This window comes from Rhamphochromis longiceps, linkage group LG7, assembly GCF_057381845.1.
Source record: "Rhamphochromis longiceps isolate RC_006_pf linkage group LG7, R_longiceps_female_GT1.1, whole genome shotgun sequence".
Taxonomy (NCBI): Eukaryota; Metazoa; Chordata; class Actinopteri; order Cichliformes; family Cichlidae; genus Rhamphochromis; species Rhamphochromis longiceps.
This window is the reverse complement of record NC_140563.1, coordinates 50,165,895-50,179,322: the sequence shown is the minus strand read 5'-3', so window position 1 is coordinate 50,179,322 and position 13,428 is coordinate 50,165,895. Positions and strand designations below refer to the sequence as shown.

The 13,428-nt window shown below is 38.0% G+C and overlaps 1 protein-coding gene across 1 annotated transcript in view; it reads left to right on the top strand.

Moving 5' to 3' along the window:
* The window catches only part of hcn1 (hyperpolarization activated cyclic nucleotide-gated potassium channel 1), a 71,986-nt gene extending 60,798 nt beyond the window's left edge, over positions 1 to 11,188 (top strand). The window contains exon 8 of the mRNA XM_085414099.1: positions 8,151 to 11,188. Within this exon, the coding sequence (XP_085270225.1) occupies positions 8,151 to 9,229 (1,079 nt within the window). The 3' untranslated portion in view covers positions 9,230 to 11,188. The remainder of the gene's footprint in view (positions 1 to 8,150) is intronic.
* Positions 11,189 to 13,428: the final 2,240 nt, after the last annotated feature.

Here is a 13,428-nt window from a genome sequence, read left to right as displayed (position 1 = left end):
TTTCTCGTGTCTCTTTCTTTACCTTAAAAAAAATATTACATATTAAAGAAAATTTTGATGTTACCAGCATTAATCCTTCTAAAGAAACAAAGTAGCGTTTTGTGGTTGGATTAACTGGAAGGCAGTGCATGTCGCTGTCCGGGAGGGAGTCAGGTCGCCCCCTCGTTGGTTTGGTGTTGACCCCCCCACTGGATGTCAGCGAGTGGATCGAAGCTAACCTCACATGCATGTGTGTCTGGCCCTCTTTCCACTCATCTGCACTCCTGGGTATGAGCAGCACCCCGCCCCATGTTAGAGTTCTCAAAATCCCCATAAAAAGAAACAAAGAGCTGGGTCAGGTAACAAGAGAGCCCCCACATTCACCGGGTCCAGTCGAGGACCTTGTGTAGCTTAATTCAGTCATCACATTATTTTTACTGTCTAGTAGAGAAATGTTTCAAGAGAAATTCAATCATGACAGATGATAGTTCAATACGTGATCACAATTCAGACACAGAGTCTTGTTAAAAAAAAGGGGCACATGTATGTAACGCAAACAGGGCAGTAATTGGTTGCACTGATCCTAATGTCGCACATTCTCCAACTTCGTTAAGTTCTTACGTCTGCTCTAACATTTTCTATAAGATTCCATTATGAATGACTTGAAAGTAATAACTCAGCATGCTTCATGTATAAGTTAGGCACACTGTTACATTACTTTCCACTTGTGTCACAGTGGAGCAGGAAAGATATTTAACGAATATACTGCAGATTATTTTACTATACTTTTTATACGATGTGGTATCTATGTAGTCTGATCCAACCGCTGGGCTGGGTAATCTCATTAGTTACTCTAAGAATATCTGAATTAATGTAGTGATCTTGTTATCCAATTTTACTGCACTGTAAAGTCTCTAAAGCCTAGCAGGAATGTTCTTACTCCTTATATAATGCTCTAGGATTATCAAGCTAGAAACGACATGATATCTAGACAGTAATATCTCTGAAGAGTACAATTCTATTTTCTTTAAAAACACAATGCATTTAGAGCTTTTCCAGCATGTGCTAGGTTTGCCCACAGATTTAATCAGGGCACCATACACCTTTTTTCAACGCAGCCATTTTGACGTTACGCAGTAGGTAAACACAGGTGTTTCTCATCACTATAATTAAGGCTTGCACATAAATACCACAGAACCCTAATTAATGTCACTAGAAACACCTGTATTTGAATACTATGGTGTGTCTAAATGACTGCTCTGAAAAGAAGGTGGTTTATTAAGTTAATTAATCAGGTGCAGCCTATTTGTCAAAAAAAACCTGGGCGATGTTCCCCATATGAAGACTGTTAAATGTTTTACCTTTTTGAAGCAACACTGCTTCTTTGCTTTTATTGTACCACATATGCAAAAAAAACAAAAAAAAGCCAAATCCTCTCACTCTGTATCTCTACTGGCTCTACTAATAAAGCCACCTTCTTGTCTTGTCCAATTTTTTTATGTCTGTGGATCGATTACTAAAAGAGGCCGTAATGTTGTTAGTGATTTGTTTAACGTGGAAACAGTTTCACCTAAAAACAGGGGGAAAAAGTAACTAAATAAAAATTCTTGAATTTGCAACTTCACAGTTTTCCTGTGTTGTCTCATGTTAGTTTTGCAGTAACTACATTTCTGTCAGATATTGCTGTTTTTTCCTTGTCATGTCTTTCTATCTGTGGTTTAGTTTTGCCTGAGACAGGCACATTAATAATTGCAAATTGCTTTGTAACCCAAATGTTGACTCAAAATTGGAATCCCGTAGTGTTGAAATCAATCAAACTCCAACAAGTGATGTATCTCATCGTCATGGCACGTGCTCCTCAGAATTATGTTCATATTCAACTATAAGCTGGTGGGTGGGCAGAGGGGGTAATGTTGACTGATGACTGGATTATTCTAAAATTCCTGACAAAACACACAACACACGTGTGTCAAAAAGAAGATCGACTATCGTTTTGAAGTTTTGAGTTTAGCATTTTGTTTTTTTCCATTTGTAGTTAGTTAAACTTAGAGATCACAAGCAAGACGTAGATGTGACTGTGAACTTGAAAGCACTGCACCCCCATACTATGGATATCACAGTACCAGAAATTTAGTAGCTGGCACCAATACCAATAGAATTACGCGATTCTAGGTATTCAGTTTGATTAAGAAAAAGAGAAATTACCCAGTGTACATAAACACAAGCTGCTTTATGAAAAAAAATTAATACGACAAGAATGTTAGCTCTGTAAATAAAAGCAACAGTGGAGAACAGAACAGAGACTGAAATGTGAGGATGGTTGCTGAGCAGCCTTTGAGGTATGGTGTTAGTTAGGGGGTTGTGTGTTATCTTGAGCACTTTAGGTAATGTTATGTTTATGGATTTTACATCAGACAAGGGGCTGTATTTCTATCCAGTCAGCCCTCAACAGAAAGACTTTACATTACCCTGCTCCCTGCAATAAAGCACTAATAACCAATTGTGATTCAGTTGTATATGAGCATAATTTGCAGGAGACAAAGTTGTGTTATTTTGACTACCATATTTTTTCAAAAGTCTTACAGTCTTCTTTGATAAAATGTGTTAATTTTGCATTGCTGAGGCTTTCACGACATACTGAGTGCCCTTTGACCTCAATAAGGCCTAATTTACATTTGCCCTTTTTATAATAACTACCAATAACTAAATGTTGGAAACTCAAAGTTAACCACTCTGACTGACACCTCTCAGAGTGATATAGATTCGATCCATCCTTTCAGACTAGCCATGAAGGGGGTTTTGTCTCATACGAGGGAAGACACTTTGTCATGATCTGTGCTGGTTGTATCGTTTCTATATCTGAACTGCATTTGGTTACATGCCTGTCTTGCTCTAAAAAGGAAAGAAAAAGAAGTAACCATGCTTTGAAACCAATAACGTGTTGTACATTTGACATTATCTTTTATCTATCTAAAAATTATTTGACCAGGAGTCCGTCTTGAGACGAGCTCATCTCGTTTTCAAGAGTGTCCTGGCCGACGAGTAGGCAACAGGTAAACACTTTATTCCAATTCCAGTATTCGAACAGGAGCAAACTGACCTATTAAAGCTTGCTAAATGGATCCAGTCTCAAATTCATCCTCCAAGAACTTTTACTCAAAGTCACATTGACTGTTTAACTCCAGCATCAGTGACACATAACTCAATTCACACACACTAAAGCTGAAAACCTTTTGATGAAACGCATCATGTCAATGTCAGTAAATAAGACAATCAAGGAAACAAAAGATATCATATTCAGCGTTACATGTCATCTTTGATTTGCAACAGATTTTTCGCAGAATAATCAACTGGATTATTAACTCAGCTCAGACATTTTTAATAAATCTTTGAATGCTTCGTTCAAAGTGTATTCACAAATGAAATCATGTCTGCCGATTAGTAAAACCTTTACTAATGCAATGGCACATACAATCTTTGTTACATGCCGAGATCCCATTTCATTATTTATTCATATATCATCGACAGAAAAGATTTGTTTCTGATTGTCTGGCTTGAAGTATGTGGGTTTTTAATAATTTTCAAAACTGACACTGATCATAAGAAAGTCAGTGTTATCTTTTGGCTTAAACTTTAAAACATGTTACTTTCTAAAATCAAAGACGTTTCTTTTTCACAGAGGGCAGCTGCGAAATAGTCCACAATGGTCCTGTTGTAAATCCATTAAGCCACTTTACAGTCTTCTTTGACCAATATTCAGGCCTGTAAATATAAGTATGTAATATAACATAGTAATGCAATCCATTTGTGTATAACCTTAAAGTTATGCATGACATTTTTAAATACATCCGGGTGGTAGCTAGTAACAACAACCAAAATTTACAATGAGCCTTGCACTTGTACCGAAAAATAATGAATACTAATCTTGCAACTGCAGTTTCTGTCTGTATGTTAGTATTGGATTTGTTGGTCCACATTTTCTGCAGGAATTCTGCATTCCCCTGCCTCTGGCTTGGCAAATGATTAAAATAACTGGAGAAAGATTTATATCCTAGCGTAAAAAATTAGCTTAACTAGTGACAATGCTAACAACAGCTGCCACTTCTTGCCACCACTTGGGCTCCGCCCACAAAACATGTCATCAACTTTTGTAAACACTTGAAATGTCTATCCGGTCTTTAAGTGATGACGTGTGAACCCTGTTTCCGGGTCCAGACTACTCTGCGTTTATTAAGGCTGTTGTGTTTTTAACATGTTTTGATGCTTTGTATCTTGTTCTCTTTAATCTGAACAAGCCCCTAAAAAAGGCAGTGATCACTGCCGGCCTCTTGGTTTTTATTATCACTGTTCATTTTAAAGCTCGCTTTTTAAAACCTGCCCATGCAGCAGTAAATTAATCACTAACCTTGTATTGTGGGTCAGTTATCTCAGTTGTTCTCCATTCTCCAGCTTCATTGTGCTAATATGTTTATATTATGCTAACCACAGCTGTGCAGCTAGCCATCACATAGCACATCATTATATACCAGCTAGCCCAACTTCAGTAACCCCACAAACATCAGTAATATTTAGTTTCATGTCTTCATTTATTTCGGAAGTGATAGCAGAGCTGTACATTTGAATTTTTCAGAAATCCCTCAGTCAAAACATAGTATATTATGTTTACGTGGAAACTAGCGAGCTAACTTCCCGCTAACTTCTAACTCCATTAAATGTCATAAATTCTGTTTTCATGGATGTCTGGATGTTAAACTTAATTGTTACACCTGGTAGAGCAGCCACACTGATCATTTTATTTCAGATAAAAGAATTTAGACAGTTTTTAACTCTCAGTGATGCCACGGTGTTCCTTTGACTTTGGGACCTAAAGCGGAGTTTGGACCTGGAAACGGCTAATGACGTCAGGCTAAAAGACCGGGTATAAGACAATAAATTTTATACTAGTTTTCAGTCGCTGTAAAAGGCCAAATCCCACTAACATAAAATTCATAGAATGTTAGCTGTAGACCCTTTCTTAGCTTTTGTCATTTGATATTTGAGCTGCTGCTGACCACCAAAGTCTGCTAGAATATATAGTTTGTAGTATGCACATTTTATTATTTAACATTTTATAGGCAAAATTTGGTTTCTTATAGATATAACAAAACAAATTATAATTAGTAAAGAGAAAAAAAAGTGAACTGGTACAGCAAAATCTGTATTTTTTCTTATTTCAATTGTGACATATAATAAACTCCATATTTCCAAAACTAAAATAAAGGCTTTTCTAGCATATGTAAGTCATTTTTGTAACTGTTAGCTGAAGCTAACTGTTTAGCTGTTCATTGAGGACTATCTCATGTGTGCCCTCTTGGTTTCAGTGTAATGGCATTACAGGAAGTACATCAAGTGAATGAGTTCCCTGTAGATTGACTCAACACAGTAATTTTTTCACACATAGATATCTATCTGTAAAAACATGAATGCATCTGGAGTTATCTTTCAAAGATATGCATTTTTTAATACAGTCTTCATTGTCTATTATATATGATGTCTGTAAACATTATATTGTGTTCTGTGTTTTGTTTTTTATTGGTTGATGTTTGTTGGCTATCAAGCTGTTTTATGTTTAGTGTATTGAATGTAAATAGTGGGAATTGGGGACTTATCTGATATTTTTACTATTATTTATTTTAATTTTGTCAAAGCTGAGTGGTTTTTACTTTTACTTTTTTTTTTTTTTTAAAGCATATTGTTTCCAAAGCCTTTCTATTCAAGTTTAGAAATGGGCTACTGTTCTAGTAGTAATATGCCCAAAGTGCCTTGCTGAAACAGAAAGGGAGAAATGGATTCCTACCAAGTTGTATTTATTAGCCCGGAAAGTATTAGTGGAAAATATACACAATATGTCAGGTTTTGCCGAGCTTATACAATATGTCTGCCTCTCAATCCTCTCAATGTATTTGTTTTTTGGGGTAAGTTTAATTCTGTGATCAAAGCGAGACAGTAATTCTGTAAATGTGCAACATGAAGTAAATAAAGTTATTTAGGTACAAATAAAGAGTGTAAATAATATATAAGCTGAACGAACTATTGATGCAATGTAGATTCAGCCTGGTCTGGGCAGCTGAACCAAGTTAGCTCACAACAAATGTTTATTGTTAAAATTTTCATCATTCTGCATACCTACAAATTGTATTATTCAATAGGATCAACTGTAAAGCAAATATATGAATGTATGGGAATTTCACGTGCTGTAGCCATGATGCACCATGGAAAATAACAGCTCCCCACGTAATGAACGGAAATCATTTGTTTCTAACAAAATAACCTAAATGTTGCTGCATATGTGTAGCTCAAAATGCTATATTGGCATTTTTTGAAACTGTCTGTATGACAGATATAATTAAATGAAAGTAAGTGCTTTTAGCTTGTATAGTATCAATATGCAGTAAACATACTGTACAGTAAACTAAGTTTGCCTGACTTTAACTCTATTTAACTGTGCACAAAACACTGATAATGAGATACTTTTCTTTTCAGAGGTATACAGAAGAATCCCTGTTTCCCTGAAACCCAGTTATTGCCCCTGTCTCTAACTTGTTGGTGTGTTCAGATGTTTCTGTCAGAGTGACAAGCACACCAAACAATGAACATGTGTTGTCCTTCCAATCTACAGAGTTTAATCCTGTCACCTTTAAATATGCAATGAAAACAGACGTGTAAGTTAACGATAGTCTTATAATTAGTGTGTGGTGCTTGTTTTAGCTACCCGACCCTGTAGAGATTGCTGCAGTCGAGGAGAAAAACATCAAACTGAGGCCTTTATCCTGAGAAAAATGCATTAAAATATTACAGCAATCTATTTTCAGCTGCTACAGCAGCAAAAGTCCTGTCTTATAGTTGAATGCATGACTTACCAGCAGCCTTGAGAGGTGAAAGCCATCCAGCATATGCTGCCAAATGGTGAACTCAGTGGAAAAATCTTCTGCCAGTCAAGGACAGGGCTGAATGATTGATTGACTGTGGCTAAAGCCCTGAGCACACTAAAAGTCCACTTTGTCTTCTTTACCGGCAATGCGTTGCTGCTTGTCAATACACGATCAGTAGTAATGACAGGAAACACTTCCCATGAAGACGTTTGGACACTATCACTCAAAGTAAATATGTTTATTAGGTCTTTAGATTTGGCAATTCCTTCTAAGACAGGCTCGTTTGAAGATGTCTTTATATGCCCATTTACAACAGCTTCTTCTTTTTACTCAAACTCCCAAAGCCACAAAAGTGGCTGGTGTTTAAAAAGCCATCTGCCAAGCCTTTTATTATTACGGTTCAAGACCTGTGACATGCTAGGAAAGACTTTCATGTGGGCTCAAAATGCCCTTTATAGTGCATATGAGTGGAGTACTTTTTAAAAGCAGTTTGTTTACAGTATTAAAGGAATACTGTGTTTTGTTTAAATATGCAGACAAACTGCTTTGCACTAGTCAATATAAAATATAACTTGAAGAGAATCCCATTCATTGTGTGGTTAGATGATTAATATTAAGTTAGATTTTATACATTATGTATATGATACATAATGTATAAAATAAGATATATTCTCTTCTTATTTGACTTTGTTTCCACACTATAGATGTTACGCAGAATGCCCTTGTGATGTGTTATGGCTTTGATGTCAATGTGACCATGTAGCTAGACCGTGGCTTTAAATTAAGCCTTAGACCCTTTTCTTCTAAAATATCTAAAATCAGTCATGTCATGTGTGGGTACAACTCATCAGTATTCTTCTGTGTTTCACTGCCACTTCACAGTCTGTGCTATCAAGTCACACTTTCAGTAATCTTTGTCTCCTTACGTGTCCTTCACCCCTTCAAACTGTATATTTCCCACAGTCATTTCCATTTAATGTCTTTCAAAGGTTTATTCACTGTAACAGCCTTTAGTGAATGTGTAAAGATGCAGTTTGTGTGGTTAAAAGTAGCCCATTTATGAATGAATGTGGAATGAATACAGTGAAATGCCTCTGTTAAAGAATTGGCCTTGATCAAAGGAAGAAGCTAATGTGTGATTAAAACCCACAAGCTGCGTCTTTACTGACCCGTATCCTGTTTATTCCTGTGGTGCAGTATAGTTTATCCAAAGTTTACCGTGGCTGTGTGTATTCACGTGTCCTGACTGCACCCCAACAGGGAAGAAGAACTCGTTGCTGCTGCAGAAGTTCCAGAAGGATCTGAACGCCGGGGTTTTCAACACACAGGAGAACGAGCTGCTGAAGCAGATTATCCGTCAGGACAGGGAGATGGTAATGATGGTGGACCGCAAGCAGTCGGTAACCGGGATGAACTCAACACCAATGTCAGGAAATTCCATTATTAACTCACCAGCCCAGCCGCCCTTCTCCACTGCTTTTGGCACCACTCAGCTGCAGCAGTCCTCTGTACCCCTGACCTACAGCGCTTCAGCTATTGCTAATGCCTCCGCTGCCCGCATGATGCCAGCCGCTGCCGTTGCTGCTGCTGCAGCACAGGGGCTTTACCAAACTCAAAGTGGAACCCTAAATTTGTCACAGACCCCACTACAGCAAGGCACAATCATGTCTCCCTGCTCCTTCACAGCTGCCATGTGTAGCCCGCCTGTGCAGACCCCTTTGGCTAACCGGAGCTTCCAGTATGGCTCCCCCACAGCCTCCCAGCTGTCCCTTATCCAGCAACCCATTCCCCAGCCATCTCTGTCTACGCAACAGCTTGCTCAGCAGCCTGCTGCGCCAACTGCAGCCACATCCTCTGCAGCGCAGCAACAGCAGCAGCAGGCGTCACCTCAGCAGCAGCAGGTCCCTTCACCTCAGCGGGGGGACATCCACAAGAGCACGCAGGCTCTACAATCAGGCAGCTTGAGTCGAGACATCCGACACTTATCAGCCTCCCAACCATCACTACCACATGACACATCTCTGGGGCCCAGAGTGCATCCCACCTCAGGAGACTCCCTGGCCTCCATCGTGCCACCCACAGCAGCGGTGATCCAGGGAATGAATCTACAGAGTGGCATCCGCACCACTGTGCCCCAGCGGGTCAATTTATTCCGCCAGATGTCGTCAGGAGCCTTGCCTCCCGTGCGCTCAGCTGCAGCAGCGGCAGCTGCAGCAGCAGTGGCAGCAGCGTCCTCATCCTCAACCCAGCACAGGGATTCTCCCGGATCTAGAAGAGATTCAGTGCTCAGCAGTACAGAAACTGAGCAAGACAAAATGCGTTTTGCATCAAATTTATGATCCCATTTTACCCTCCCTCTCTTTTTTTAAACAGAAATATGTTTCAAATCATTTTTAATGGAGCTAGAACAAAAGAGGTCAAAATGAGGAACTTTGGCATTGTTTTCTTTCTCTCCAATTTTCTTCTAAAGTAACCTCATAGAAATGCTGTATATATAACCCATGTATTATATTTTAGACAATTTTGTCTCCCTAAACTTAAGAATGTATATTATACAGATACACGCCCTTTCTTTGATCATATCTATATATACATATATAGATATGTATATATAGATGTGAAAGCGTGTGTGCACGTGTGTGCACGGGGATGTGTGTGTTTGTGTGCATGGGACCATGTCAAAAAAAAACACCAACAACATTGGCAATGGCAATTTCAATCTGTAGTATAAACATGAGTCTTCCTTTCTGAGAAATGTAAAAAATTATATATCTATATCTATAGATATATATAGATATATATATATATATAAATTAAGTTTTTTTATTTTTCATTGAATTTTTTTGTTTGTTTTTGCTCTTGATTTTTTTTTAAAACTTGTTTGCATTGTGGACTCTCACAATGACTTTTTCATTTTCTACTAAAAGAAGAGCAAACTTATCTTCTCCTATTAAGCAGCTTTAGCACCACTGTGGAAGAATAAATGCAAATAATGCCGACCAATAATCTTAACAAGCACACAATCGGTCTCAAACCATTTTCCTGGAAACTCACCTAAGAACAAAATAACAATACTGTAACTATTCCGTTGCTGTCTGCGATGAAAAATACAGTCTGATAAACCACTACATCCCCACAGAGGCGCACACACACACAAACCATGGCAGTGTTATGGGTCCAAAGGGAATAGATATTAGAAATGCTGCTTTCTTTGTTTATTTTGGAGGAAAATGAAGTGTGTGCACAGATATGGATGGATGTTATTGTTTTCTATTTCTGATTTCTGATGGCTGAGATGTTACTTAATGTTGCTTAAAACTTCTGTGTATATTTATAGTATTTATAAACTAAAGATTATCACCATTATGCAATAGACTGTGACATAAAAATTAACTATATGTGTCCTGTAAATAGTTTTGTAGATCTAGTATTTACAGATACTGTGTGGTGCATTCTCTATCATAACAATGTCTTACTTCTATCAGGAACCTGGATATCATTTATGAGAGATAAACAAACCTTAATGCAATAGCTAGCACTACTTGATTGAAGGACATTTATAAATCTTATCTTCTCTCTTTCTGTCTCTCTGTATACTACCCTTAGTCCTAGCGTAGTTTCTGATTTAACATCGAGTGGACATACAGTATACAGTATTTACCTACAATACACAACTTCGTTTCAGTGTCATCCTATTAAAAGCAAATGCTTCTTTTCTATAACGTAACTCCAAAGTACTGCCAGGGATTATTTACCACACAGCTGGTATGAACATGTATGGCTTAGGTGTGAAAATTAGACTTTCTTTTTCCTTTTTTACCCATTATATTTCCTTTTCTTTTATATATAAACCACAATTTAGATTTTGAGCTAACCAGCTCCTGGTGTACATTTGTACTGTACTGCTGTCATATCAGTTGAAGCACAACATTTCTAGTACCTATGTTTTAGTTTCAAGACATCAAGTATTCAGTCACTCAGTTGTGCAGGAGGACATTTACACTGAAAGCTGTTTATAAACCGCTGTTAGTGACAGAAAAAACGAAATGCTGGTTTGCATTAAGGTTTCTGTCTCATGTAAATCCATTATGTGGGCTTAGCTACTCTAAACTGACCAGGACTTTGAGGCATGGACGCAAGGTCGAGCAAGCAATATTTTAATATCTGTCAAAGGGAATATTTTGAATATTTAAATCTACACGAAATCTCAGGACGACCAGTCGTTTTCCTGCTTATAGAAGACGGCCGTGCTTATGCGGTCTTCTTGATCAAACGTCTCGGCCATGCAGAATTTCTACTCAGAGTCAGAGTCACCATGGCACCCGTGTCCCATCAGGTTAAAGTGACTAAGCCCTCACAGCAACCATGTTAAAAGATGGCTCTTCACTACAGGTTGTGCCGATAGTGTACCAATACAGTCAACCCCATCACGAAAGCATGCGCTGTCACAAATACTTAAAAAGATACTATCTCAAAAATGTTGACGTTAAATGTAATGTTAGATTATGTTTTTGTTCATTGTCTGTCTGCCTAGATGTTATCTGTGTGTGAACAGAAGCATTGACTTTTCACATGGACATTCTAAAGTATTTGTGCCTAAACTATAGCCATGTTCCATCCTTTGTTATGAGTGTGAGCTTGGTGCATATTGGGGTGGGGTGTGGTCCGGGGCACTTCTGCACACTACTACGCAATCATCCTTACTATACTCTATGTGTTCTATGTCTCAGTGTTTTTAGACGAGAAAGGAGTAAGCAATGAAGATGGCCAAATGTCTCCGTTTATCCAATTGGTATCTTTACTTCCGGTACGAACTTTTAGAGGCAGGTGTTTCTAACATTCTAAGTCAAGCTATATAGATATTCAGTGAGGTTTATGTACAGTTTAAAAAAAAATAAATAGAGAAGAAGTGCAATCTTTAGACTTGCAGTGACACCAGTGAGACATTGTACAAATTTGAGCACCTTTATACCTTTCTTTGTAGCTAACCACTGACGTTTGGGTTGAATATCGACGCGTGGAAGGAAACTGGCCAAAGCAAAACATTTTAAGTCATTGTCTTTGTTTTGAATTGCACTTTCTGACTTACTAATAACAACATGTAGATTCTTTCAGCTAGGTTAGATGTCACAGTGAGGGAGCAATATCTCCGGGTATTTGGGTGGAGATGTTCTATTTACAACGAAGAGCGCTTAATCGTGAATACGCCATAGTGTATAGGAACTAGTTCACAGTCGAGATGGACAGCGGCACTGTTGGTTTGTGCTGTTTTTGATACTTGCCTTTGGAGGGAGAGCTTCCCAACTATGTGCTTTTTTTTCACTATACCAATCGCAACTAACATACTGGAATGGGCATTAATGGTGATGTATAACACAAACTAATGAGCTTACATATTAGCAGTATAGAGACTCTCAACAAACCAGCACATATATTTGTATATTTTTGTTTCTTGTTTTGTTGGTTTGGAGAAGAAAAAAAACAAGAGATGCAAAAAGAACTGACAATGCCCAGAGAGGACGAGCCAAATCTTTGATTTGGTTTTGACGACCACAGGTTTCATATGTTTACTGATGATATGCGTAGTGGAAGGAGGGGCGGGAGCGACGGTGAGCTGCTCGGTCCTCTTAAACCCCACTCACATGATCACTGTTCAGCTCATTCATGTAATCCAAGGCTTCGAGTAAAAAGAACTGTCAGTCGGTTACTTAATACGGACGAAAGAAAGATAAATGTAAACTTTCTTACAAGAATATGCAGACAAACAGTGTTTGTCAAAAAATCTTTTTGATTTTTTTTTTTTGTTTATTTTGTTTGTAAATAATAAACCTTGAAAATATAGAAAATAAACAACATATTGTCATTTAAACTGAGTGCGTGTCGTTGTGTTTTCACAGCGATTGAGCTTTTGCCCATTCGCAGGTTTTAACAAGTGTTAGATAATGTGGAAAATGGAGAAATATTCAGAAGGGATGAAGCAGTGATGGAGAGGCTCTGAGAGCATCAAGGGAATACATTTCTGTCAACACATTTTGTGTCATTACCAACAAATAAAACTACTGGTCATCTAATCATAATACAAAGGTAGATTTCTCAGTATCTATTCATAGGGGAAGAGTTACTAAATACATGCTCATGTAAGATGGGATTTATTAGTTCCACATTATTACAGCAGCAGACTGGACAGAGCAGGAATAAGCAGATGCAGCATGTGTCTGTAAAGTGTTTAATGCAGGCTAAATAACATTTTATTAAAACTGTAGTATATCTAGTAGAACAAACAAAAGCTAATCTGCAGTGATTCTGGTATTTAATGAATTATTTTTCTCTGTTTTAGAGCAATAACCTATCCATTCGTCGACTTACTTCCACTTATCCAGTTCAGGGTCACGGTAACAGGGGATGTGCAGTGAGTTTTTACCAAGGGGTTGCATGAAAAACTGGGTCTTCTATGGAGGATCACATCAATAAACTTACAAAAGATACAATTCTAATTGAGCAGAATTGAGTTTAGCTTGTTTGGCCGCCGTCTACAACA